The sequence below is a fragment of the Ranitomeya variabilis genome, chromosome 3 (assembly GCF_051348905.1).
Source record: "Ranitomeya variabilis isolate aRanVar5 chromosome 3, aRanVar5.hap1, whole genome shotgun sequence".
NCBI lineage: Eukaryota > Metazoa > Chordata > Amphibia > Anura > Dendrobatidae > Ranitomeya > Ranitomeya variabilis.
The window spans coordinates 97837490-97863741 of record NC_135234.1 but is presented as its reverse complement, the minus strand read 5'-3'; the positions used below and the strand labels follow the sequence as shown (position 1 = coordinate 97863741).

General features: G+C 44.8%; 1 protein-coding gene across 1 annotated transcript in view; it reads left to right on the top strand.

Annotated features, from left to right (window-relative positions):
• Positions 1–16904, top strand: part of PAFAH1B1 (platelet activating factor acetylhydrolase 1b regulatory subunit 1) — a 115911-nt gene extending 99007 nt beyond the window's left edge. The window contains exons 6-11 of the mRNA XM_077294408.1: positions 3410–3578; positions 7788–7890; positions 8018–8246; positions 8342–8443; positions 8724–8880; positions 12895–16904. Of these exons, the coding sequence (XP_077150523.1) occupies positions 3410–3578; positions 7788–7890; positions 8018–8246; positions 8342–8443; positions 8724–8880; positions 12895–12968 (834 nt within the window). The 3' untranslated portion in view covers positions 12969–16904. The remainder of the gene's footprint in view (positions 1–3409; positions 3579–7787; positions 7891–8017; positions 8247–8341; positions 8444–8723; positions 8881–12894) is intronic.
• The last annotated feature ends 9348 nt before the right edge of the window (positions 16905–26252 follow it).

Genomic DNA, 26252 nt, shown 5'->3' with positions numbered 1-26252 from the left:
ATCCTTCACTTTTACTTGTTTGCTTAGCTCTGCCCTTGTGGACATGTCCTCACAAACGCCTAGAGACATAACTGGAAAATCATTTGTTAATACTTGTGGCTGAACAACTAGAGTTACTGGTATTATGTCTTCACTTACATATTTTGCATAGGATTTAGACAAAATTAAGTGCTGTGAAGCTTTGACTGCGTTTTCAAGGGAATATATCGAACAAAATCTAAACTAAATATCCCTTTAGGCTATGTGCACACATTCAGGATTTTTCACGGTTTTTTTTTCGCGTTTTTTTGGCCGTTTTCCGCGGGAAAAGCGCTTAAACGCATGCATAAGAATCCCATCATTTTTAATGCATTCTGCAATTTTTTGTGCACATGATGCCGTTTTTTCCATGAAAAAAACGAATTGCGGTAAAAAACGCAGCATGTTAATTAATTTTGCGGATTTTTCGCGTTTTTCCTGCTTTTTTAATGCATTGGGAGGCTCCGGAAAAACAAAAACTCGCAAAAAACACATGCAGATTTTTTTGCAGAAAATGTCCTGTTTTGTTCAGGAAATTTCTGCAAGAAATCCTGACGTGTGCAGATGGCCTTATTCCTAAGAACATAAAGGATTTTTATTAAGCAATTACATTGCACAGGTGCATGATTTTACAAGCACTTCGTTTATAGTTAAAATGGTAAATCTGCTACAACCCCTAATGTAAGGCTGTGTGCACACGTTGCAGATTTTTTCGCTTGTTTTCACTATGAAAACGCTATAAAAACGCATACATTATGCATCCCATCATTTAGAATGCATTCCGCAATTTTTGTGCACATGATGCGTTTTTTTCCGTGAAAAAAAATGCATCGCGGTAAAAAACGTAGCATGTTCATTAATTTTGCGGATTTCCCTCTATATTATTGCATTGGGAACCTCCGGAAAATTCTGCAAAAAAAACGCGATAAAAACGCATGCGGATTTCTTGCAGAAAATGTCCTGTTTTGCTCAGGAAATTTCTGCAAGAAATCCTGAACGTGTGCACATAGCCTAAAAGCTTACACATCCATGGTTTTTTTCTTCGAAGACCTTGCCCTGTCCTCCTTTATTTATTTTATTTGTTATGCATTGCTTATATAGCGCTATCATATTCTGCAGCGCTCTTACAGACATTATCATCGCTGTCCTCATTGAGGCCACAATCTATATTCCCTATCAGTCTTTGGAATGTGGGAGGAACTTGGAGAACCCGGAGGAAACCCACCCAAACATGGGGAGAACATACAAACTCCTTGTAGATGTTGTCCTTGGTGGGATTTAAACCCAGGACCCCAGATTTGCAAGGCTGTAGTGCTAACCACTGAGCCACTTTTGTGACTTGCGCATTGTTTGATGCTTTACTAAACATGGTTGTTACACAGACGCCGTCCGTTGTTAACCAGTGTCTTTCTGAGTTTGCAGAAACATGAGTGTGTGAATGTGCCCTAAGGAACCAGTTTCGGAATCCGTATGTCTGCCCTCAGTATTTGCTGTCCTGGTCACAGTTTCGTTTAATCCATCATTAGATGAATATGCCCAGTTTTTTTGTCTAAATTCTGATGCCTGCTTGCCCATTCCTGATAATGGTCAAATATGGAATAGTTCAAAGAATTGTCCAGGAATAAAGATATATCTGATCTATCCTGTGCCCTGGTACCCCCCTATTATCCACAGGTATTTGGCAGCTCACACCTGTTCAGTTTGAAAGTCTCCCAGGTTTTCTCTGTCCTGGTCTCCAGCCCATTTCTCTGTAATTCTTACACGCTTTTCTCTACTATGCAGGATATTTAAGCTCAATTTCTAAAGGGCTGCAGCTCGGGCTGATTTGTCTTTCTTCTGAATGTTTGGAGCTTTTCTTTCTTTAGTTAATTATTCTTTTTCTGATGTAGAATTTACTGGCTGCTAATTGAAAGGGTGTGAAGTCGGGGACTCTATAATAATTACTTGTCATCACCTCTTCATGTGTCAGATCTTGAAATGCGCTGTCATGTGTAATTGCACGGCCATACGTTTCCAGTCTAATGCTAATGAAAAGGGTGGTCTCTTCACAAAATAAACTGTTGCATGAAACCATTTCTTTATATCTTTTATGTATGGAAGTGTAAAGATTTCCCACTTTTCATTTTATCATGTAATTAAGGGAAATGGGATGGGATCCATTTTTTTTTTTCTGCATGAAACTAGACACATTACAAAGATTGGTCTAAAATGTATAGGCCTTGATAAAGTTTTTACGCCAAAGTTTAACCCTAAAAAGCTTTTCAAAGTTGCAAAATTTTGATGCATTGAGAAGCTGCTTGAATATTTTGCGCATTTTGACATTCTCCCTATATATTTGGCCAGCTCCAACAAAGTGAGTGCAGTGTGGGCAGAACAGGGGCTGTTTAGTAGATTCATGGCCTGGCGGCTAGTGACCGAGTGTACTCAGATAAGGTATCATCTGAGTTTAATAACCAAGTGTCTTCGGCGTGCTCAAAAAATGTTCCAGTCCCTGCAGCTGTTAGGCAATCCCCGCATGTGTTGTTGCTGTCAAACGCTGCATATCCTGCAGCCGTGGGGACTCGAACTTTTTTTTTTTTTTTTTCGAGCATGCGGAAGACACTGTTAGCACACAAGCATGTCCTCTCTTCACTAGTGGCGTTATTTGCTATGCCACCACTCTTACTGCAGCTACAACTGGAGTAAGATTTGTGGCGAGACACACGCCATTTAGCGCCTTACCTGATCCTTTTAAGAGATGTGCGCCTCTTCATGAATCAGGAGCCTCATATTCCCCCTGCTCCTTCATAAAGACCAGCGTGTAGAATCTGGTCCATAATGTTTTTTAGAATTGTGATGTGTTCTGTTTAGTAATTGATTCCATGTATTTAATCATGACAATAATAAAACCACATCACCAAATTCACCATACACTCTTAAGGTGGCGACCCACTGCTCGTTTGTGCCACCTCCTCTACCCATGCCTTTTCAGTGGGGTGTGGGGACAAGAAGGCGCTGCTGATGGCTTTTTTAGGCTCCTTGACATTAAAACCTTCTGAAATGTATTTGGTATGTATGTATGTATGTATGTATGTATGTATGTATGTATGTATGTCCTATGTAGGTTTGAGCCAATGCTTTTTTTATTGTTTTTTCCCCTTGCCAGAGTCTTGTAATATTTGTCATTATGGAGTTACATGCTTATTCTGGTTGTGATTCTTCGTGTTTGTTTGACGATTAATTGTGTTGGAAAACCCCAGCACTGAAGGGATAATCCTGAGCAAGCGTTCTTTGTCCTTGCGCCTGGTAATTATAGAAAGAGGTGCCAGACTGCCCCGCAGAGTGCAAATGGCAGCCTCCGCAACCTGTCACGCCACGGGCTGCTGCTAACAGATTTCTCTCTCCTTGTCAGGTGTGGGACTACGAGACGGGAGATTTTGAGCGCACACTCAAGGGACACACAGACTCTGTACAAGATATTTCATTTGATCATTCTGGCAAGTTTCTGGCTTCTTGCTCCGCTGACATGACTATCAAGCTATGGGATTTCCAAGGATTTGAGTGCATTAGGACCATGCACGGTATGAGCCAGTCGTCCTTGTCCAGTGTTCACAAATGTCATCTGCTTGAATGTAAATTTGTATCTCTGAGAAACCTGTTCTAGATACATGCTCACGTCTGGATTTATATGCCAGGAACTATAAAATAGTCTTGGGCAGATATGTTATTAAACCCAGATGTGGCCTTCTATTATCTGCTTGAAAAACAGACATTCTAGATTCCACTTTCTTCCCATGTATTGGAGAAGCCTAAGGCTATGTTCACATGCAGTGTGTTTGATGTGTTTTTTTTCTGCAGCCGATACCTACTCTCTTGGCAGGAAAAGCGTTGCATTCAAAAGGCCTTTTTCCGCATTTGCAGTGTCTATTTTTGCAAGTTTTTTTTTTCTGTGAGCCTTACATGTGTTCTTTATCTACATGCCTAATGTTAGTTTTATTCTTCAAGAAACGCAGCAAAAATCGCTGCTGCTGTTTTTGTAGCATTTTTCACTCATTACTTTTTATGGGTGAACAAAATGCAGACAGAACTGATATGCTTCAAATCCAACAAATGCAGCAGATTTCCAACTCTGTCAAGAAAAGTGATTTCTGAAATCTAGCTTTTGCTGGTGCTGCAAAAGGCAACTTTTAATTTGCATAAAAAAATGTATGTGCATGTGAATTTTAGCCTTACATGTGAATATTAGCCTTACATGTGAATATTAGCCTTACATGTGACCATAGCCTTACATGGGAATGTAGCCTTACATGAGACCATAGCCTTACATGTGAATGTAGCCTTACTTGTGACCATAGCCTTACATGTGATCATAGCCTTACATGTGAATGTAGCCTTACATGTGACCGTAGCCTTACATGAGACCATAGCCTTACATGTGACCGTAGCCTTACATGTGACCGTAGCCTTACATGTGACCGTAGCCTTACATGTGACCGTAGCCTTACATGTGACCGTAGTCTTTCCCCACACATCTGCTGTAAATCTACAACTTGCCTAGTAAAATACATGCGTACATCCTGATCGGTTGCTCTCGCCTCATGGCACCCCCTTCCCCTCTTCAGAATATATGAAAGGGGGAACTGAAATGAGCGCACCTTCTTATTCTGTGAGGTGTCACATGAGCATATAACTGGCTGATGGGGCTGAACCTACCACATGGCTCCTGGGAATCTGTTTTCTTTTCAGCTATCTCAAGTTTTGGGCTGTCAGATTTGGTTACACGCACGATCATTGCTCTAAGTTAGTGATCAGTCATGCCTGGTATGTAGATGTTTACATCTACATACCAGATACACATACATATCTTGGTAAGATTACACACAGAATACAACGCTGGATTCACCAATTGTCAGCAAACCTAGATTCACAAGGCTGGACACAGGTTTAGATATGTGAGGAGAGGCTAAGGCTTCTTTCACACTTCCGTCGGTACGGGGCCGTCACGAAGCGTCTGCGCGACGTACCGACGGAAGTGTTTTCTTTCACATTTCCGTCTGCGTTGTCCAGCAGTAAAGATTGTGAGAGCGATATATTTCCTGCTGGGCATGCGAAATGTGAAACACTGGATGCGACGTACAGAAAAACGTGCACGACGGACGCGACGTGTGGCCATACGCTGCGATCCGTCGGCATTACAAGTCTATGGGGAAAAAAAAACACATCCTGCGTGCAAATTTACGCGTTTTTGCATTGTGACGGATCCAAATAAACGGAAATGTGAAAGTAGCCTTAGTAGTAAGGCCAAGTGCACACTGCTTTTCCTGGTGTATGCTTCTATCTTCCTATAGGGTGTCTCTTACCACATGGAGGCATAAGTGTGATCTTTATGTCTAAGGCTGTCTGGCAAGCGTCTTCATATTGTCTTGTTTAAGGCTATGATCACACGTTGAGTATTTGAGTGTTTTACATCAGTATTTGTAAACCCAACCAGGAGAGGAACAAGCTGGAAAAGTATAATAGAAACACGTCACCACTTCTGTATTTATCACCCACTCCTGACCAAATACTCAACGTGTGCAAATGGCATAACCGTAAAATATAACAACTGTTTTCCAATACAGATAGCCACCATAAAAAAGTAAACATGGTGGGATGAGTTTTTTTTTTTTTTTTTTGCAGTGACTTTCTATGGCATATGGATGCTTAGATATCAATTCAATCTGTAGCCACTGTAGGATGTATACACCGGACAGTGGCCATAAACTGGCTACCTAGGAAAGTATGCGTATAGATGGTGTAAGAGGGGCATTAGGAAGGTGGGAAGTAGAAGTGTATCACTGAAGTTCAGGTTTGTGCACAAATGTTGTGAAGGCTTCACTCAAGGCAACACCTACTCTGACAACACCTTCTGAATCTGTGTTTCCCTCTTTTAAAATAAAAATTATGCTCACTTAGAGTTGGTGCCGTTCCAGCAGTGTGGGCGGTCTCTCACGAAAATCGCGTAACCGTGTGATGTCGCTTGAATCCTGCAGCCAATCAGAAGAAGCTGGCGTCACTCTCCCTGCCTATGGACAATTCACATACAGGTACATCTCACAAAATTAATATAATAATAATTAAATATCATGAAAAAGTTCATTTCAGTTCTTCAATCCAAAAAGTGAATCTCATATATTATATAGAGTCATTACAAGCAGAGTGATGTATTTCAAGTGTTTCTTTCTGTTAATGTTGATGATTATGGCTTACAGCCAATGAAAACCCAAAAGTCATTGTCTCAGTAAATTACAATACTTTATAACACCAGCTTGAAAAATGATTTTAAAATCCAAAATGTTGTCCTGGAAGATAAGACACCAGACCCAACAATGCAGACAAGCTGAAGGCTGCTTTCAAAGCAACCTGGGCTTCCATAACACCTCAGCAGTGCCACAGGCTGATTGCCTCCATGCCACGCTGCATTGATGCATTAATTGATGCCATAGGAGCCCCGACCAAGTATTGAGTGTATTTACTGAACATACATTTCAGTAGGCCAACATTTCGGATTGTAAAATATTTTTTTCAAGCTGGTGTTATAAAGTATTCTAATTTACCGAGATAATGACTTTTGGGTTTTAATTGGCTGTAAGCCATAATCATCATCATTAACTGAAAGAAACACTTGAAATCGATCACTCTGTTTATAATGACTCTGTATAATGAGTTTCACTTTTTGTATTGAAGACCTGAAATAAATTAACACTTCAATGATATTCTAATTTTGTGGGATGCACCTGTACATCAGGAGGAAGTGAGTGCTGCTGCTTTATTTTCCTCCAGATATGTTATATGTCCGAAGGCGGGGAGAGTGATTCTAGCTGCCTCTGTTTGGCCACAGGGTTCATGTGACATCACATGGTTGGGCGATCGCCAGGAGAGACCGTGTCCGCATCAGAGGTGAAAGAGGAAAACATTGGGATTTAGAATGTTTTTGGTATGCAGTGAAGGTTTTTTTTTTTATACAGTAGTCTAATTTTATTTCTCTCTTCTTTTTCCCCATGAGAAAGGGGAAACGGTTTCTAGGTCCTGGGTTCTTTAAGTTGACTGCAATAAAAAGCCAAATGTTTCCCAAGCATTTTTTCTTCATGTTCTGACCTATAACATTATTAAAAATAACCTGTGACATTGGAGATGCAGCCTGAGCTATGGGTAGCATAGACTTGTCCCGTATCTAGGTAGTTATTGAGCAGGAAAATGATTGTTTTCCCCACAATCCTGTATATCATTCAGTATAACCTGTGATCACTTCATGTAAAACGTTTGCTCATTCTGGACCGTGCCACTTGGTAAGTACCGACCACTGGACCTCTGTTTAAAAAGGAGACTTAATTTAAATGGAAAGGAAATAAAATGCAAGTTAAACTACAAATGGTGAGGGGGGAAAAAAAAAAAATCATATATATATATATATATATATATATATATATATATATATATATATATATATATATATATATAAAAAATTAACAACTGGTTTAATTGGTTATAGTGCACCCTTTGGCTTTTATATCCCTTGTTTCATGGTCTGTTTCTGGCTGCAGGATGAGGCTGCTGGGATGGTGTGATGAAGAATGTAACTCTGGCCTTTTCCTGAGCTCTTCTGGCTTGTTTTGACTACATCAAAGTTGAATGTGCAGGGAAACAGTCTGAAAGAAAAACTGTGCAAAATGTTTAATGAATTGCAAAAAATGACTTGCAGTCTGAATACACCTTATGATGTGTTGATTTACTGGTTATTTTGTCTGTAGGTCACGATCACAATGTTTCATCAGTAGCGATAATGCCTAACGGAGATCATATAGTGTCTGCTTCAAGAGACAAAACTATTAAAATGTGGGAAGTTCAGACCGGGTAAGGATTCGTTTTACCATTTTTTTTCTTTTAATTTATTTATTTATTTTTTTAATTTTGCTGTTCATTAGTCTTTTTTTTCTTTTGTGCCTAAAAAATAGTGTTAAAAGATTTTTTTTTTTAATAGGTATTGTGTGAAGACATTCACAGGCCACAGAGAGTGGGTCCGCATGGTGAGGCCTAATCAAGATGGTACACTGATTGCAAGTTGTTCTAATGATCAAACAGTCCGCGTCTGGGTGGTAGCAACGAAAGAATGCAAAGCAGAGCTAAGAGAACATGAGCACGTGGTAGAGTGCATCTCCTGGGCTCCCGAGACCTCCTATTCCACGATATTAGATGCCACAGGATCTGAGGTACACACTTGTCTTGACAGTAAAAGATTCCCTTATTCTGTGTTCGTTGGTGCGTGGTGGTGAACTTTCTTATGGTGTGGCCTGCTGTTTTGCAGACGAAGAAGAGTGGTAAACCTGGACCGTTTCTGCTATCGGGATCCAGAGATAAGACTATTAAGATGTGGGACATCAGTACTGGCATGTGCCTAATGACACTCGTAAGTAACTTACTGCCTTATTTTACTTTTTTTTTTTTTTTCTAAAATGGAGATTAAAAAAAAAAAAACCATTACGGAGACATGGCTGCTTTCCTCTTGAAAAGGCTGCGCTCTCGCTGTTTGGGATTTCAGCTCTGTCCCATTAACTTGGCAGCAAATGACTAATATAAGCGATAAGAGATGGGTAATACTTTGGCATTAGCTGCGGCTCAGAAGAGACTTTAACAAAATCTCTCTTCTTTCCACTGTAATGTTTTTGTCCTATTTTATTAACCTGTAGGTTGGCCATGATAACTGGGTACGTGGTATTCAGTTTCACCCAGGAGGTAAATTTATATTGAGTTGTGCCGATGACAAGACCCTTCGTATTTGGGACTATAAAAACAAGCGCTGCATGAAGACCCTGAATGCGCACGAACATTTTGTTACCTCTTTGGGTAAGGAGTGTGTTATCTTTTTTTTTTTTAAAGTGGTGTTATATCTAGTTAAAGTAATCCTGATGGCTGATTTTATGCTGAATCAGGCATGTATCAGACAGTCATCTCAGCCAGGTACAGCTTTTTCTGAAAAGTTGATGTTTCAGAGAAAACATCCATTTAACCCCTTCCCGACCCGTGACGCAGCGTATGCGTCATGGCGGGATCGCGTTCCTGCAGGTCGAGTGAACGGGTTAACTGAAATGTCAGCCGACCTGCAGGTACAGGGGGACTTGTACTGGCAAGTTTGCTTTGCACCCCCGTGGCTACGATCGGTTCTGGTGACTTCTTTGTCACGCCCCCCAGATCTGATTAGAGCTAGCGCCCATGTGATGCTATCTCTCCAATCAGATGTGGAGGGGCAGAGTAAACAATGGCTGCCTCGCTCTTCAGCTTCTTCCCTTCCCTGGAAGTGAAGAGCGATGTGCCTGCTTGCTGCCGCCACCTGATCGCGGTCAACGAGTGACTGCGATCACCATTGCCACCGGGTGCTCTCTCCCCCACCCGTGCCATCCAATTCCACACACACCATTCACCCCCCCGCCAACCTCTGCTCCCTCCCCGGTGATCACCCCCTGCTGCTGGCTCCAACTCCATCTCATCTGCTGCTGCAACTCCTCATTCCGCTCCTGCCTCCATGCGCCTGACAGCCCCCAGTGATCACCCCAAATTGCCCCTTTGCTGCGGTGATCGCCCCCCCCCCCCCCCGATTGCCCCGGTGATCACCCCTCCTGCCCCAGTTTTTCCATTAGGGTTAGAGTTGGGCTACAGTGAGATTGGCTAAAGTTAGGATTGGGATTAGGGTTAGGGATGTGTTAGGGTTAGGTTTGTGGTTAGGGTCGCAGTTAGAATTGGGGGTTTCTACTGTTTAGGCACATCAGGGGATCTCCAAACGTGACATGACACCCACAGACCATTCCATCAAAGTCTGCATTCCAAAACATCAGTACTTCCTTTCCGAGCCCCGACGTGCACCAATACAGTAGTTCTCTCCCACACATGGGGTATCGGCATACTCAGGACAAATTGGACAACAACTTTTGGGGTCCAAATTCTCCTGTTATCCTTAGGAAAAAAAATTGGGGACTAAAAGATCATATTTGTGGGGGAAAAATGATATATATTTTTTTTTAATTTCACGCCTGGGCGCTATAAACTTTAGTGAAACACCTGGGAGTTCAACGTTCTCACCACACATTTAGATAAGTTCCTTGGGGGGTGTAGTTTCCAAAATGGGGTCACTTGTGGGGGAGCTCCACTGTTTAGGCACACAGGGGCTCTCCAAACGCGACATGGTGTCCGCTAACGATTGGAGCTAATTTTCCATTCAAAGAGTCAAATGGCATGCCTTCCCTTCTGAGCCCTGCCGTGTGCCCAAACAGTTCTTTACCCCCACATATGAGGTATCAGCGTACTCAGGAGAAATTGCCCAACAAATTTTAGGATCCATTTTATCCTGTTGCCCATGTGAAAATGAAAAAATTGAAGCTAAAAACATTTTTGTTGGAAAAATTAAAATGTCCATTTTTTCCTTCCATGTTGTTTTAGTTCCCGTGAAGCACCTGAAGGGTTAATAATCTTCTTGAATGTGGTTTTAAGCACCTTGGGGGTGCAGTTTTTGGAATGGTGTCACTTTTGGGTGTTTTCTGTCATGTAGGCCCCTCAAAGGGATTTCAAATGTGATGTGGTCACTAAAATAATGGTTTGTAAATTTTGCTGGAAAAATGAGAAATTGCTGATAAACTTTGAACCCTTATAACTTGCAAAAAATGTTTTCCCCCAAAATTGTGCTACTGTAAAGTAGACATGTGGGAAATGTTATTCATTAACTATTTTGTGTCACATAATTCTCTGGTTTAACAGAATAAAAATTCAAAATTTGGCCAAATTTCCGTTTTTTTTTATTTTATTTGTTTTATACAAATAAGCGCAAAAATTAAAACCTAAATTTAGCACTAACACGAAGCCCAATATGTCACGAAAAAACAGTCTCAGAATCGCTAGGATCCATTGAAGCGTTCCTGAGTTATTACCCCATAAAGGGACACTGGTCAAGAGAAGCAAGTACGGGAGAAGTCGCCGGCATCTGGTCTCTGGAGTAGTCACCCAAATGGTGGTGTCCTGGCTGTAAAAATGTTTTCTCTGAAACACCTCCGCATGTCAGAGTAAAACCTTACCTGCCTGAAATGGCAGCTGGTCTTTGATTTATACTGCCCATAGTATGAATCTGCTGTCGGGTCCACTGTAAGGGTATGTGCACACGCTGCGGATTTTGCTGCGGATGCGCAGCGGATTTGACGCTGCGGATCCGCAGCAGTTTTCCCAAAGTTTACAGTACCATGTAAACCTATGGGAAAAAAAACCCGCTGTGCACATGCTGCGGAAAAATCCGCGCTGAAACGCAGCGGATTATTTTCCGCAGCATGTCAATTCTTTCTGCAGATTCCGCAGCGGTTTTCAACCTGCACCAATAGGAAAGTGCAGTTGAAAAACCGCAGAGGAATCCGCAGAAGAAACCGCGATAAAATCCGCAGTGAAAACCGCAGTGGATTTGCACTGCGGATTTTCAAAATCCGCTGTGGAAAAATCCGCAGCAAAATCCGCAACGTGTGCACATGGCCTTTTGTGCTTTGTTCAGGTCGGTTATAGTTTTATTGGATAAAGATAGGTTAAATTGTAGTTATGTCATATATGCTTCATACTGTACAGAACATTTATTTTGGTGCTCATACAATACTGTGATTGTGACACAACAAAATGTCACCCCAATTGTACAAAAATGATCAAGCCAATGTATCACCCAGCCAGTCTGATCTTGTAGATGCATGCGGATGACTCACTAGGAGACAAGTTTATATCCCAAAATTTGCACATTGGCTTGATATGGCCGCCTGATTTAGATTTAGTCTGGATCGAATGTACCCCGATTGCTTTGATGAGACATTTATTATTCTCTAAGGTTTCTCCAGACACCAATGAACGAAAACCAGGGGAGAAAAGGAGTTAAAAAATACTACTTTATGTTCCTGTTCTGTGCCCTCACCTGTCCTCTCTGCCGCTGCTTCTCTGTGCCAGTCTGTTCCTGTGCGGGAGGCCAGTGGTTGGTGGGAGGTGGGGTGACGACAGGTGAAGGCCTAGGACTGGGGAGATTAATGCATTCTATTATTTTATCCACTTTCTGGCATTTAACCGAAAAAATAAAAATGGCTGAATGGTTAATAATTTGCTTGATTAGTGCAAATCGAAACAAAATTTGCATTCACCAGGTAATTTGTAATGTGCAATTCTCACCCATATTCACACATAAGGCCCAGAGAAACATACATGTAAAACTTGAATCGTGCCTTTTTACTTTTAGAAAATGAAGGGGCATGATTTATCCTTAAAATAGGTCCTCAGTATTTTAACGTCAGATTGGGGCCTTACTGCTCTGTTAGGTCATTGGACCCCTATCATTTTGATGCTGTTACCCATCAGTTCTATGTACCCAGACAGCCCCCTTTTTAGTTGACCCACAGACCTAGAACAGCTTACTAACATAGCCATAGGTTTAATTCGGTGCGGAACGTTAAGTGATCCTTGTCAGAACGATGAGGGTTTGTTCGTATTTGTGTAAAATCTGTGGGTCAGTACAGTACTAGCAAGCTAGAAGAGGATTCAACATATCTTACTATTTGTAGAAAATGTCGGCGTGGATTTGACGTGCTGATTTCAAAGCCCCCAACAAATCATATTTATTTTTGTGTGTGGCTTTTGTCATGTAATAGGTGAAATCTGTGCAGCTCGTGCAGATTTTCCTGCAGATGTATTGCAGAATAAGCTGCAGTAAATCTGTGTGTGAACGTTCCCTTAGGAGCAGAGAGCAGTCTCTTTCCTTTAGTTCTGGATCACCCCATTGTGGATGGTAAAATGCATATGGGTACAAATGATTTGCTTATTTAATTACTGACATTTGTTCTTTTGATTTCCCTTTAGATTTCCACAAGACTGCCCCCTATGTGGTCACTGGAAGTGTAGATCAAACAGTAAAAGTGTGGGAGTGCCGTTGATTTAAGCTCACCTTGGATCCCATTGCCTCTCCCCTTCCTCTGGATGCACTCAGATACCATGGTTACCCATTGAGCTCTGTTAAATACCTATTGTCCTTTCATGTAAATTATTCTGGATGTAGATTGAGCATATTAATGTTACACACAAAGTATTCATGCATGGTGAATCCAAATTGTATACTGTAAATTTACATACGTTGTCTAGAAGTACCATAGGTTTAAGAACACGGGCAGGCATTGGTCACATCAGACCTAACAGGCAAGAACTGGGTAATTGTGGGGTCCCTCCCCTACCTGCAGAATCATGCCTGTCACTTTGTCTTCGGGTGTGGTTTCCTGGATCGGTCGGCTCACTTCAGAAGCACATCTTTGTGGGGCTTTTTGGAAAGTAATGTGGATCTCCTACACTATTTTTAGTGAGCTTTAAAGTTGTCCACTCTGTGTTGGAGTGTCTGCAGAATTGGAGTTTGTGTAGCAGCAGCACTTGTCTTTTATGTATGTAAAGATTACTGCAAAACATGGCACTAAATACTTTGTTGCAGGTATTAAACTTACCATTACACTGGGTTGTTTCCCTTTTTTCTTTGAGGTTGATTAGTGTCTGATGATCGCCACCTAGGGTTCTTTCTGAGGCATTACACACTTGATGGCCTTTAAGGAGATGGTAACCAAAGACTTCACATCAGTGGTAAAGTGAGAATTATGCAACAAAATTGATAAGCATACCGACATTTCTTATAATAACCACCTGCACCGAGAGAACAGTGTAACACGTTACCTCTTCATTTTTTTTTACGTCAGTCCACCGTTGTGTGCCTCCGAACTAGCTACCACCATGCCTTCATCTAGAACAGAGGTTTGTTTTTTCATTTTTTTTTCTTATATTGAGAACGTCCACCAGAAGGCCCTATATAAATTGTTAGAATAGGATTGCAGCAAGATATGGATGACTACCTAACGACAACGCACTGTAGGTCCAAAAACTCCTGTCTGCATTATGTCAGATGTGGATTAATTAGATTAATCAGCTTTAGCTATTTACAGCCATGTGGACAAGGCAGCTGTGCCGTCACCTTACTTTCTCAGGATGGAAGTTTCTAGATTCCACTTTTTTTTCCCTCTCCATTTCCTCATGAGAAGTTGACAAGAAGCTGAAGCGTTAAATGGTTGCTAAATGAATACCTGGAGCAGAGACTACTGAAGGCGCTTGTGGCTAAACTGCTGGAGGGATTACCTTGGACTTGCACCAGTTGTGGAGAATAATACACCCCAGACCTGAGCTTCTGATCTAGTCCTTGCACAGATTATTCACCCAGACTAAGCTATGGGTTAATGTAGACATGATTGCATAGGTCTAACACTGATTAGGCTGCAAAAGTCAGAAGAAAATCTGGTGTCCAGTGCATCCGGTACTGGGGTCTCATGCCTTACACATCCCATACACAAGGCCAGCTTCTGGCGCTGGTAGTTCAGAGAAGTAGATGTGCATGCTGTAAGACGCCTCCATGAAAGATCTAGGCATTGCTTTTCAAAAAGTACCCTCCTCCATCATCCGGCTTAACACTGATGGCTGCTTTCTTCCACATCTATACCATGTGTGTACAAAACACTTTGTGTAAGCGTTCCCTTTATGAATGTAATATTTTATTTTATTTTTATCATTGTCACATTGATATTTTATGATTTTTTTTCCCTCTCCCCTTTATTTTCTAACTTATAAAGAACTTGCAGTACTCGTACCACAATGAAGGCACATGTGCTGCTCATTGTATGGTCCACCATCTAACCTACCGTACCCTGAAAAGGGAACATAAAATGCACAAAAACCTTGTGGGTGCTTGGCCTGTTGTATACGAAGAGAACTTAAACCTTTTCACACTACACTAATGTTATGTTTCCTCCCATATAATAAGACAGTTTTGCTTATTGTGAGCATGTCTACCCTCCAGTAATTATTCTCCCCAGTAAGAGCTCTGAACATCGCTGTGCGCCTCATCCAGTTGTTTCTATAAATTTTTTTAAGCTTTATTTAAAGAGTTAAGTCCAGGGTTTTTTGTTTCTCGTTTTTTTAAAATGAGATTTGCATAATGCAATTGAGATCTTGAGACACAGTAGTAGGTCCTTCTCTCCTGTTCTGACCGCTTTTCTCGAAGAAGCCTTCACGTTGTCAACATTGTGCATACTATGTAATGGATTCCTTGGCTGCTGAACAGATATACGGTCTGCTTTCATGTTGGCACTTAATTATTGGGCAAGTGTGAGGGTGCCTTATTGCCTCTTTATGTGTACTTTGGTACCTTTTTGTATAGTGTGTTGAAGCACTGATGATCTGCTTTGTTGTGCTGCTGTCTTGGAGAGGCTTAGTTGAAGGCTTGATCTCACAGAAAATGCCTTTTTTAGATATCTCAACCATAAGGAAATTCCATGTCATAGATGACATCACTCCTTGCATTGTTGCTTTTTTTGGGGGGAGGGTGGTGGGGACGATCTGATGTCTTTTTGCTCCCTGTTGTGTGTCTTGAAGGAATATCTGTCCTGTAACGACAAGATGGAGATGACCATAGCAGCGAATAGTGAAGAAACTGTACAGTGTAAGAAGGGTGGCATGATATACGGCTACCAAAGGCCTAGAGAGTAAAAACTAACTTGACTATCTGCTTAAAAACATTCTAGAGCATTGGCTCTTGGACAGAGGGATGACTTGCTTTTCTGGTTATCCCTCTACAACCTTGAACATTTGCAGTCAGTGCCTCCTCCAATGACACTAGTGATGAGCGCCACGGCCACGCAAGCCAACATCAGGCTTCACCCTATAATCTCTCCTTGTTGACAGATGTATGTTTGCCTCGTGTTGCCTGTGATTGAATTTATTCCTAGTTATGACTCATAAAAGTGCGAATACGTTCTACCAATAGTAACCAGAAACACGGGGACTCTGAGTTTAAAATTGTTGCTGTTTAATAGCATCTTGCACTTTTTAGAAGTATAAGCCGTCCTGCTTTTGTGTGGTGTGACCAATGATGTGCCCAGGCACTAATCAAACAATAGTTACTAGCCAGCTGTCCAGGGCCGTGGGGGCACTGTAGATAAACTGACTCTAGACCCACAAAGCCCAGTCTACGTATAATTGTCGATATCCCCTCCCCCGCTTCTGTTTGACTCTTCTGCTTTATGTGAACCTCTGGTATTTTAATTCTGTATCCAGCACTCCACCAGTGCCCTCTGCGAACGATGTGTAACACATACTATATTGCTGTCCAGCGGTGACTTGATAATCCTGGATATGTTTATCTGTGGGGGAAAAAAAATGGGGGCAAAATGTATATCTAACAAAATAACAGGCACTTACATTATTTGTCAAGACCATAGGTATAGATAATAAATTAAACTTGCAGATCGAGGTCTGTGGTGAATGTAAATTCTGGGGGGTCTGGTCGAACCGTTTTCCCTTTTGTTAATGGCGTCATGGATTTACAAGTCACAGCTGAGACCTTTTCTCTTCTAACCGTTTTATTTTAGCTGTCCCACACGATCATGTAAGTGGCTACTGTCTTGTCCTCCAGGCGGCCATTGTCCCACACGTCATTCCTCACCTTTCTCCAGTTCCTTCTTGAAGAACATTTGATCTTCAGCGTAGTTGACCCCGACACGGACATGAGATTGTGTCCATTTTCATAAGGAAAAAAAAAAACGGGAAGGTTTTATTTTGGAGGATCTTTTCTTTTTAAGACTGTAAGTGTTTAACTGAGAAGAAAGTGACACAATAAAAAGACAAATATAAAAATCAGTAAAGGAATGTATATAATACTGCTCTGTGTTTTACAGTAAGACTTGTTGCTCTCAGACTGTGTAAAACAAAATTTATTCATGTTTTCTGCATATTAAAAAAAATCTTATTGTACCAATTGGTAAACTATTAAATGCATATAAAATGAACGTGTGCCTGTTGTCTGCTTTAGAGAACCCAACTATAGATCACATTTGATCATGAGCTATTTATTTTCTTAAATTCTAATATGATCATGCTCTCTTCTGAATGTGTGGCCTTGTTATACAGCTTTAGTAAAATTGCTGTAACTGCACCCCGTATACATGTTTGTTTGGAAAAGTCCCTTTAACGATAATGCTCCTAAATATCACCTTATACGCTTTGCTTCCTGTGCGCTGGCACCAGCTCTGTTGTCATAGTGATGGCTTCCTATTCAGAATCTCTTGCTACATTTCCCATCATTCCTCATTATGGGTTGTGAGACCCCAGCAGTGAGCACGGACCCCGATACTCTGCCTAAACCCCTCTCACTCCACCCCCAGCACAGTTTCCTGTACAGGACTGCAGGCAATAGCAGTGGTGCACAAAGCACCATTACACCAGCCCTGCAAAGAAAGATCATCACCTACTCCCCTCACCGACATGGGTTGGATGGGGAGATATCTGACTACAGCTATACACTCACCGGCCACTTTATTAGGTACACCTGTCCAACTTCTTGTTAACACTTAATTTCTAATCAGCGAATCACATGGCGGCAACTCAGTGCATTTAGGCATGTAGACATGGTCAAGACAAACTCCTGCAGTTCAAACCGAGCATCAGTATGGGGAAGAAAGGTGATTTGAGTGCCTTTGAACGTGGCATGGTTGTTGGTGCCAGAAGGGCTGGTCTGAGTATTTCAGAAACTGCTGATCTACTGGGATTTTCACGCACAACCATCTCTAGGGTTTACAGAGAATGGTCCGAAAAAGAAAAAAAATCCAGTGAGCGGCAGTTCTGTGGGCGGAAATGCCTTGTTGATGACAGAGGTCAGAGGAGAATGGGCAGACTGGTTCGAGCTGATAGAAAGGCAACAGTGACTCAAATCGCCACCCGTTACAACCAAGGTAGGCCTAAGAGCATCTCTGAACGCACAGTGCGTCGAACTTTGAGGCAGATGGGCTACAGCAGCAGAAGACCACACCGGGTACCACTCCTTTCAGCTAAGAACAGGAAACTGAGGCTACAATTTGTACAAGCTCATCGAAATTGGACAGTAGAAGATTGGAAAAACGTTGCTTGGTCTGATGAGTCTCAATTTCTGCTGCGACATTCGGATGGTAGGGTCAGAATTTGGCGTAAACAACATGAAAGCATGGATCCATCCTGCCTTGTATGGAGTATCTTTGGGATGTGCAGCCGACAAATCTACGGCAACTGTGTGATGCCATCATGTCAATATGGACCAAAATCTCTGAGGAATGCTTCCAGCACCTTGTTGAATCTATGCCACGAAGAATTGAGGCAGTTCTGAAGGCAAAAGGGGGTCCAACCCGTTACTAGCATGGTGTACCTAATAAAGTGGCCGGTGAGTGTATATGTTATATATACACAATCTCTATCCTGCTGTATACATAGATATAAGGGAGATCTGGGTCTGCAGCAGCATTTACAGAAATGGTGAGCTCTGCTGAAAGCAGCCCCTCCCACTTGTCAATTTCCAGAACTCAGAACGGAGGGAGATTTTTGACGTGACATCACGGGAAGCCAGGAGCTTCTCTGCCACAGATCATGTGACCAGAAGACCAGCTTGGGTTACAGAAGGAGTAGGCAAAGTATTTAGTGAAGTGCTTATCTACACGAAAAAAACATGTAATGTAGTGGCCAACCCCTTTACTTTTTAAGAGCCCTTAACGTTTAGGAGCCCTTACTGCTTATTTGGTATGCACCCGTGTGTAATCATGTTTTATAAATTTTTTGGAGAGCCGAGAGTCTGTACTTCATTAAACAAAAAAACAGGATTTTTGGTTGCTTACCGTAAAATCTGTTTTTCGGAGCCTTCATTGGGGGACACAGGAACCATGGGTGTATGCTGCTGCCACTAGGAGGCTGACACTATGCAAATAAAAAAAGTTAGCTCCTCCTCTGCAGTGTACACCCCACCGACAGGAAGTAGGATATTCAGTTAGTGAGAAAGCAGTAGGAGAAGCAACGTGTAAAAGAGAAAGCAGTAGGAGAAGCAATGTGTAAAAGAGAAAGAATAATAATAAACTTTATATAGCGCCAACAAATACCACGGCGCTCCACAGATTAACGGTTTCAAACACTCAAAGAGTGTTCAAAGAACTCAAACGTAAACAGGAAACAGAGCTGTTCAACTTGGGAGGGTGCTGTGTCCCCCAATGAAGGCTCCGAGAAACAGATTTTACGGTAAGCAACCAAAAATCCTGTTTTCTCTATCGCCTTTCATTGGGGGACACCGGAACCATGGGACATCCCAAAGCAGTCCCTGGGGTGGGAAAAACAGACTTCCATCAGGTCCGAGGACTCACCACTGCCGCCTGCAGGATCCTTCTGCCCAGGCCGGCGTCCGCCGAAGTATAGGTATGGACCATGTAAAGTTCGGCGAAACGTGTGGATGGAAGACCAGGTTGCCGCTTTGCGAAGCCGTCTGGCGAAAGCCCTGTGACGTACCGCACAGGAAGCGCCGACTTCCCGGGTAGAGTGAGTCTATATCTCTGGAGGGGGCACTCTGTTCCTGACCTGGTAAGCTTCCAAAATTGCCATTCTGATCCAGCGAGCAATAGTCACCTTGGAAGCCGGCAGGCCTCTACGCGCACCATCAGGGATGGCGAAAAGGGAATCCATCTTTTGGAAAGCGGCCGTGCTAGCCAGGGAGATGCTCACTGCCCTGACGAGGTGCAGCCTGATCAATGATCGCTCCAGAGGATGAGTCGGAGCTGGACAAAAGGAAGGTAGAACAATGTCCTCGTTGAGGTGGAAAGGTGAAAACCACCTAGGGAAGGAAAGAAGGCGGAGGCCTGGGACCACCTTGACCTGGTGGAAAATCAAAAAGAAAAGGAGGTCGGCAAGAAATGGCCGCCAACTCGGAAACACGGCGGATCGAAGTGATGGACACGAGAAAGCCACCTTCCGAGATAGAACTGACAGGGAAAACTCCCTGAGAGGCTCAAAGGGGGGAACCCCTAAGAACGTCCAGCACAAACATTAAATCTCATGAATCCAGAGAAGCCCTGTACGGAGGGACAGCGTAGGCTACTCCTTGAAGGAAGGTCTTAACCTGTGGCTGAGAAGATAACATCTTCAGAAAGGGAAGAAGAGCGCAGAAACCTGACCCTTTAGGGAACTAAGAGCAAAGCCCGAATCCAGTCCTGCCTGATGGAAAACCAAATGGAAGGCAGGGAAAAGGACATAGGGGAAAAACGGTTGGACTGGCACCAATGAAAGTAAGCCTTCCAGGTACGATAGTGGATCCTGGAAGACGAAGGCTTCCAAGCCTGGATTATAGTGTGACTCATACGGATCGGGCCTGCCTGGAAGGTGCCAGGGGGCGTCCGCAAGAAGATTGACGATCTCCGCAAACCAAACTCCTGGGCGATCAGAATGACCGACACCTCTCCGCCTTGATCTTTTTTTCAAGAGCTTGGGAAGCAAGGGAAGAGTTGGGAACAGATGGGGAAGCACGAACTGCGACCAAGGAATGGCCAGAGCGTCGACGTCCTCTGACCGAGGGTCGCGAGACCTGGAGACGAACCGAGGAACCTCCCTGTTCATTTGGAACGCCGTGAGGTCCACGTCCGGAGTCCCCCATTGAAGACAAATCTGATGGAAGACCTGATTCAAGGACCATTCCCCTGTCGCGAGGCCCTCGTGGCTGAGGAAGTCAACGGCCCAATTGTCCATGCCGGGGATAAGCACCGCGGATATCTCCGGAACCGTTGCCTCTGCCCAGAGGAGAATCTTGGATACCTCAACCAAGGAGCTCCGAGTCCCCCCCTGATGGTTGACATATGCCACCGCCGTGACATTCTCCGCCTGGATTCGGATTGATAGACCCCTGAGAATCCTTTCCCAGTGACGAAGGGAGAGAAAAATGGCCCGAATCTCGAGGACATTGATCAGCAGAGATGACTCCTGCGCCGACCAGCGGCTCTGTACAGTCAGGTGGCGAAACACCGCGCCCCAGCCGAGCAGGCTGACGTCCGTTATCACCACCTGCCAGAGAACTGGAATGAAGGACCTGCCCTGGGAGATGAGGTGACATCAGCCACCAGTTGAGGGACCATTTGACCCGGGGAGAGTCGGATCGGACGATCTAGGGACAAGACAGACCTGTCCCACTGTGACAGGATGGCTTGCTGAAGAGGTCATGAATGAAATTGGGCGAAGTGTAACGCTTCCAATGTAGCTAACATCCTCCCCAGAACCTTCATGGTCGGAAGGAGGGAAGCCGAGGACCCTGGAGCAAGTGTACGTCCCGGCGAAGGATGGATCTCTTGTCCTCGGGAAGGAAGACTTTGGTCTGACGAGTGTCGAAGAGCATGCCCAGAAAAAAAGAGATGCCGGGAAGGGACAAGACAGGATTTCTTCTTATTGACAAGCCACCCGAAACGGGTTAGAGTGTTGAGGACGATGGAGAGGCTCTCGTGAGCCTGAGAAAAGGACGGAGCCTTGATGAGGATTTCGTCGAGGTACGGACAAAGTACCAGTCTTCTGACCCTCAAGATGGCTATCAGTGCCGTCATGATCTTCGTGAAAAACACTGGGAGCAGTTGCGAGACCGAACGGCAGGGCAACGAACTGAAAAAGGTCCTGGAGCACCGCAAAGCACAGGAATCGGTGATGCCCCGGGAATATCGGGACATGGACGTAGGCGTCCTGAATATCTATGGAACACAGAAATTCTTGAGCCTCCATGGAAGCAATTACTGAACGAAGGGATTCCATCCTGAAGTGTCTCAGACGAACTCTCCTGTTCAGCAATTTGAGATCCAGAATGGGACGAACCTTGCCGTCTTTTTTCTGTACCACAAAGGATTGGAATAGAAACCTGTGAACCGTACTTTTTCTGGGACGGGAACAATTACCCCCGGCCTTGAGGAGAGAAGCAATGGTTGCGAAGAAACAAGGAACTAGAGCAGGATCGCTTGGAGGTCAGGATTCGAAGAAACGATCCCGAGGTCGTGAAACGAATTCTATTTTGTATCCCGAGGATACAACTTCCCTGACCCATGCGTCCTCTACTGTGGAGATCCAGACGTCCCTGAAGAAGAGGAGACGGCCGCCCAGCCTGGGAAGTGGGCTGGGGTTTTGTCGTGAGTCATGCCGAGGTGGATCTTCCAGTCCTAGACCTGGAGGATCTACCTTGGGAGTAGCGAGAACGCCAGGAAGGAGTGGGTCTAAAGAATACATTCTTCTTCTCTTGACGTGCCTGTGGCCTCTGGGGCGTGAACCCTGAAAAAGCCGGCTGGTAAGGGACTTTTTGGAAGACAAATCCGCCTGCCAGACCTTGAGCCAAACGGTCCGACGGATGGGAACAGCAATGCTGGAAGCCTGAGCTGTACAAGACGTGGCATCCAGGGAAGCGGAGACCAAGTATTCACCTGCATGAGAAATCTGGTTGGAAAGCTCCGCCAGCTGGAGCTGTCCGGGTGAAGCCCCGTCCAGAATGCCCTGACTGAGCTGTTTGGCCCACTTGGATACCTCGCAAAGGATTCTATCATTATCATTAGAATCCTTTAGAGATGCCCCGCCAGATAGCGGAAGGACAGTGTTGGTGGACAGCCCGGAAAATGGAGGATCCACCGAGGGAGCAATCCAATAAGCGGTGAGCTCCGGAGAAAAGGGATATAAAACACCAAGGCGCTTTCCTCTCTGAAAGCGTCTGGTTGGATTCTCTCTTTCTCTGGTCATGATTTCCTCTCATTCAGGTGAGGAGGGAAAAACTTTGGAAGGTGGTTTAGACCGTCTAATTGAAACCGCCTGGTCTGCGGGTTCCGTAGCGGAATCTTTGATGCCAAAGGTCTGATTTATCGCTCCAATGAGGTTCAGAACCATATCCCTTGCTATAGATTTGGTTCGAATCCAGCTCCGAAATATCCTCCATAGGCGCATCAGAGAAAAAAACCTCGCCTGACTCAGGGGAGGAGGACCGGGAGGAAGCTGACCGCAGAGAAGGACCGTGGGGCGAGATGGAACGGGAAGAGGACTCAGACCAGCGTTCCTGTCTGGACCCCTTTGCGGCCTATAACGGAAGGCTCGGACGGAGCCTCCTGCGACCCGCTGGCCACTGCCGGGGTCTGTAGGGGCAACTTATCAACCACGGACACAAGGGTTTGAGACACCAGTGTTAGATCCGCTATGGATTGTGATAGAGAGGAAGCCCAGGCTGGAGTGGAGGCTTCGTTCTGTAGCGGAACAGTGGGAGGGTCCTGGGCGGTGGGCATAATGGGGTTGCTGCAGGTCTGACAGAGCGCAAAGTGTTTGGCTAAGACAGAAGTAGGAGAGCGAGAGCAACCTCCCTTAGAATTAGACATGGCGAACGAACCCCTGAGAAAATGCCAGAAGGTTAGGGACAGGAGGGCAGAGGAGAGTGTCAGTCTGCAGAGCAGAGCTACTCACGACTGGCGAAGCGATCTTTGGATGGAAAGGTTGCATAGCTGCCCAAAGGAGGATCCTGTTAGAAGATGCACCTCAGGTGGCGAAGATCCTTAATGCAGAGATGCGGGAAGACAGCAGACTTCTGGGACACTCTTCTGTCCGGGACCAGCTGCAGGCCGCAAGGAGTGGAGCAAGGCGTTCCTGGTGCCGAAAAACCAAACTTAGGGATGCAGAAGAAAATGGGGCGGAGCTAACTGACTGGTCAGTACCGCCAAGATGGCGCCAGTGGGCGGATAACGCCGAATTGAACCAGTCGGGCGGGGGAAAAACCCGCCCGATGGAAGAAGGAAGTGGGCGGAGTCGCGGCCGGAAGTAGGCCCCGGGAGAAGCCGGGGCCTACATTAGAAGCTGGCGACCGCCGGAGAGGGCCGCGGCGACGGCGGACATGCAGCCACCAGGAAAGCGGCGCGGCTGCCTGTAGGTCCGCTGCACTGGCCTTACAGAAGGTGCGGTCGCCGGAAGAAAATGGCACGGTTATGTGCCGCCGCAGTAAAAAGCAGCACGGCTGCCAGTAGGGCCGCCGCGCCGCTCAGCAAGGAGCAGCCGCAGTAAAAAAGGGGGCTGGGCGGCTGCCGCGCAAGAAGACATGCGTGCTGCCGCGCCAGAGAGGGAGGAGCAGTCGCAGTAAAAAGCAGCGCCGGAGAGGGCCGCGGCGACGGCGGACGTGCAGCCACCAGGAAAGTGGCGCGGCTGCCTGCAAGGCGGCCATGCCAGGATAGAAAGGAACGTGGCCACAGAAAAAGGTAGCGCGGCTGCCTGTAGGTCCGCTGCACTGGCCCTACAGAAGAGTGCGGTCGCCGGTGGAAAACGGCGCAGCTGTGTGCCGCCGCAGCAAAAAGCAGCGCGGCTGCCAGTAGAGCCGCCGCGCCACTCAGAGAAAGGAGCGGTCGCAGCAAAAACGGGCAGCGCGACTGCCTGACAGTGCGGGGGAGCAGCGCAGCCGCCGCGCGAAGGACCCAGAGGAAGGGGAGTAGGAATACTCACCTAAACATCCCACGCTGTCCGTTACTAACCTCAAACTGGTGAAGGTATCAGACGTCCAGGGAGCTGATGGACGTCCTAGTCTCCTCCAACCGACAGGCTCTGGTGGGCGAGTGGGTGGGGGACGGAGCCAGGACCGGACTTCTGAGCACACTTGTGTGCTAGGATCATGGTCCTGCTGAGGGATCTATGAGGATACGGGGTGGCAGTACACGCCGTACTCATAGTCCGCGTTGTGGGACTACAGGTGTGACTGTTCACCCTGTATCCCTCCAGAAAAACCTGAAAGAAAACGACGCACATTGAGGTAGATAAGGGTCTAATGAAAGACCCGTGTCCACCTCCTACTGACACTAAGCTAAACTGAATATCCTACTTCCTGTCAGTGGGGTGTACACTGCAGAGGAGGAGCTAACTTTTTTATTTGCATAGTGTCAGCCTCCTAGTGGCAGCAGCATACACCCATGGTTCCTGTGTCCCCCAATGAAAGGCGATAGAGAAAGCCTCCATTTCAATACCACTCCCAGGTTACTGTGGAGTATTTTGGATGGACAGACTTCTTATAACGGTGACGTCTTATTACAGGATCACGCTCAAATTCCATGCGCTTTTTAGAACAAGCCATTCTTTCCCAAATGTTAAAGGTAGACTGCAGGGCGAGGGGCTGGATATTATATACCTGTGGGAATGGGGCAATAAAAAACCTGCGTACAAGGATTGTGGGGTGCATCCCAAAACTTTCATGAAAGCTAAGCTGTGCAAGATTGTAAACTGCCAGAAAGGTTTCCATTGAATGGGCCAGAGCTCTAACAAGATGAATGAATGTTTCCCTGACAACCCATCTCAGTCGTCCGTCATCCTGGTCACTACCATTCCATCCGTGTCACCTAGGAAACGTGACTGATATAAGGACTTTATACTAACACTGCATGACTGGTATGGCCACAGAACAAACCATCAGCTAAAACGTCAGTCTGCTTAATGCACGGGAAACTATAAAAGATGACTTACATTGTCATGCTATCAGACCTTGTCTTTATCACAGCACAGACACAATTTGTAAGTGTAAGGCTTCCAAACCTTTTTTTTTTTTTACCCCTCTTGGATGTGGAAAAAAAAAAAGTGGTCAGTGAGTCAATTTTTACCATCTGATTTTATTGTATGTGTAAACAAAACCAAAGGGATGTCTTCTGTGATGGTCCATAAAACAAAAAAAATTGATCTCTGGCAAGTTTATCCAGATCAATCATACTAAAGTAATAACTTTGCTCAGAACAAAATACACACAGTAATCACCTCTGCATTAGAGAACTATGATCCGTATGTACAGTAGTGTGCAAAAATGTTAGGCAGGTGTCAAAGAAAAATGTAACAAGCCCCACCGCTTCACACACATTAGATATCTGTTGGCTGAATGATGGTCCTGCCTGCAGCTTTCTCATCCATACACAGGAGCGCTCCTCTGTCATCTACAAGAGCGCAGCTGCCAGACATCACAGGAGGCAACTTATCTCTAGAGAACAAAAGGATCAGCAGTTCAAAATCCGACAGGCCTCATCCTTATCTCTCCTGATAAGCATCTGCTGTACAGGGATCATCTCATTTGCACATGGAAACACCAGAAGCAATGGAATGAAACTGAAAGGGAGAAGATACAAATTAGATATTAAGGCTAAGTTCACACGTTGCAGAATTTCCGCGGCAATTCTGTGCCTCCTGCCGCGGGTATATCGCATGCAGAATTAGCATGCATATACCCGCAGAAAACTAGCGTTTTGCAAGCATAATTAGCTTGCAGAATGCTAGAGTTTTCAAAGCGATCTGTAGCATCGCTTGGAAAACTGACTGACAGGTTGATCACACTTGTCAAA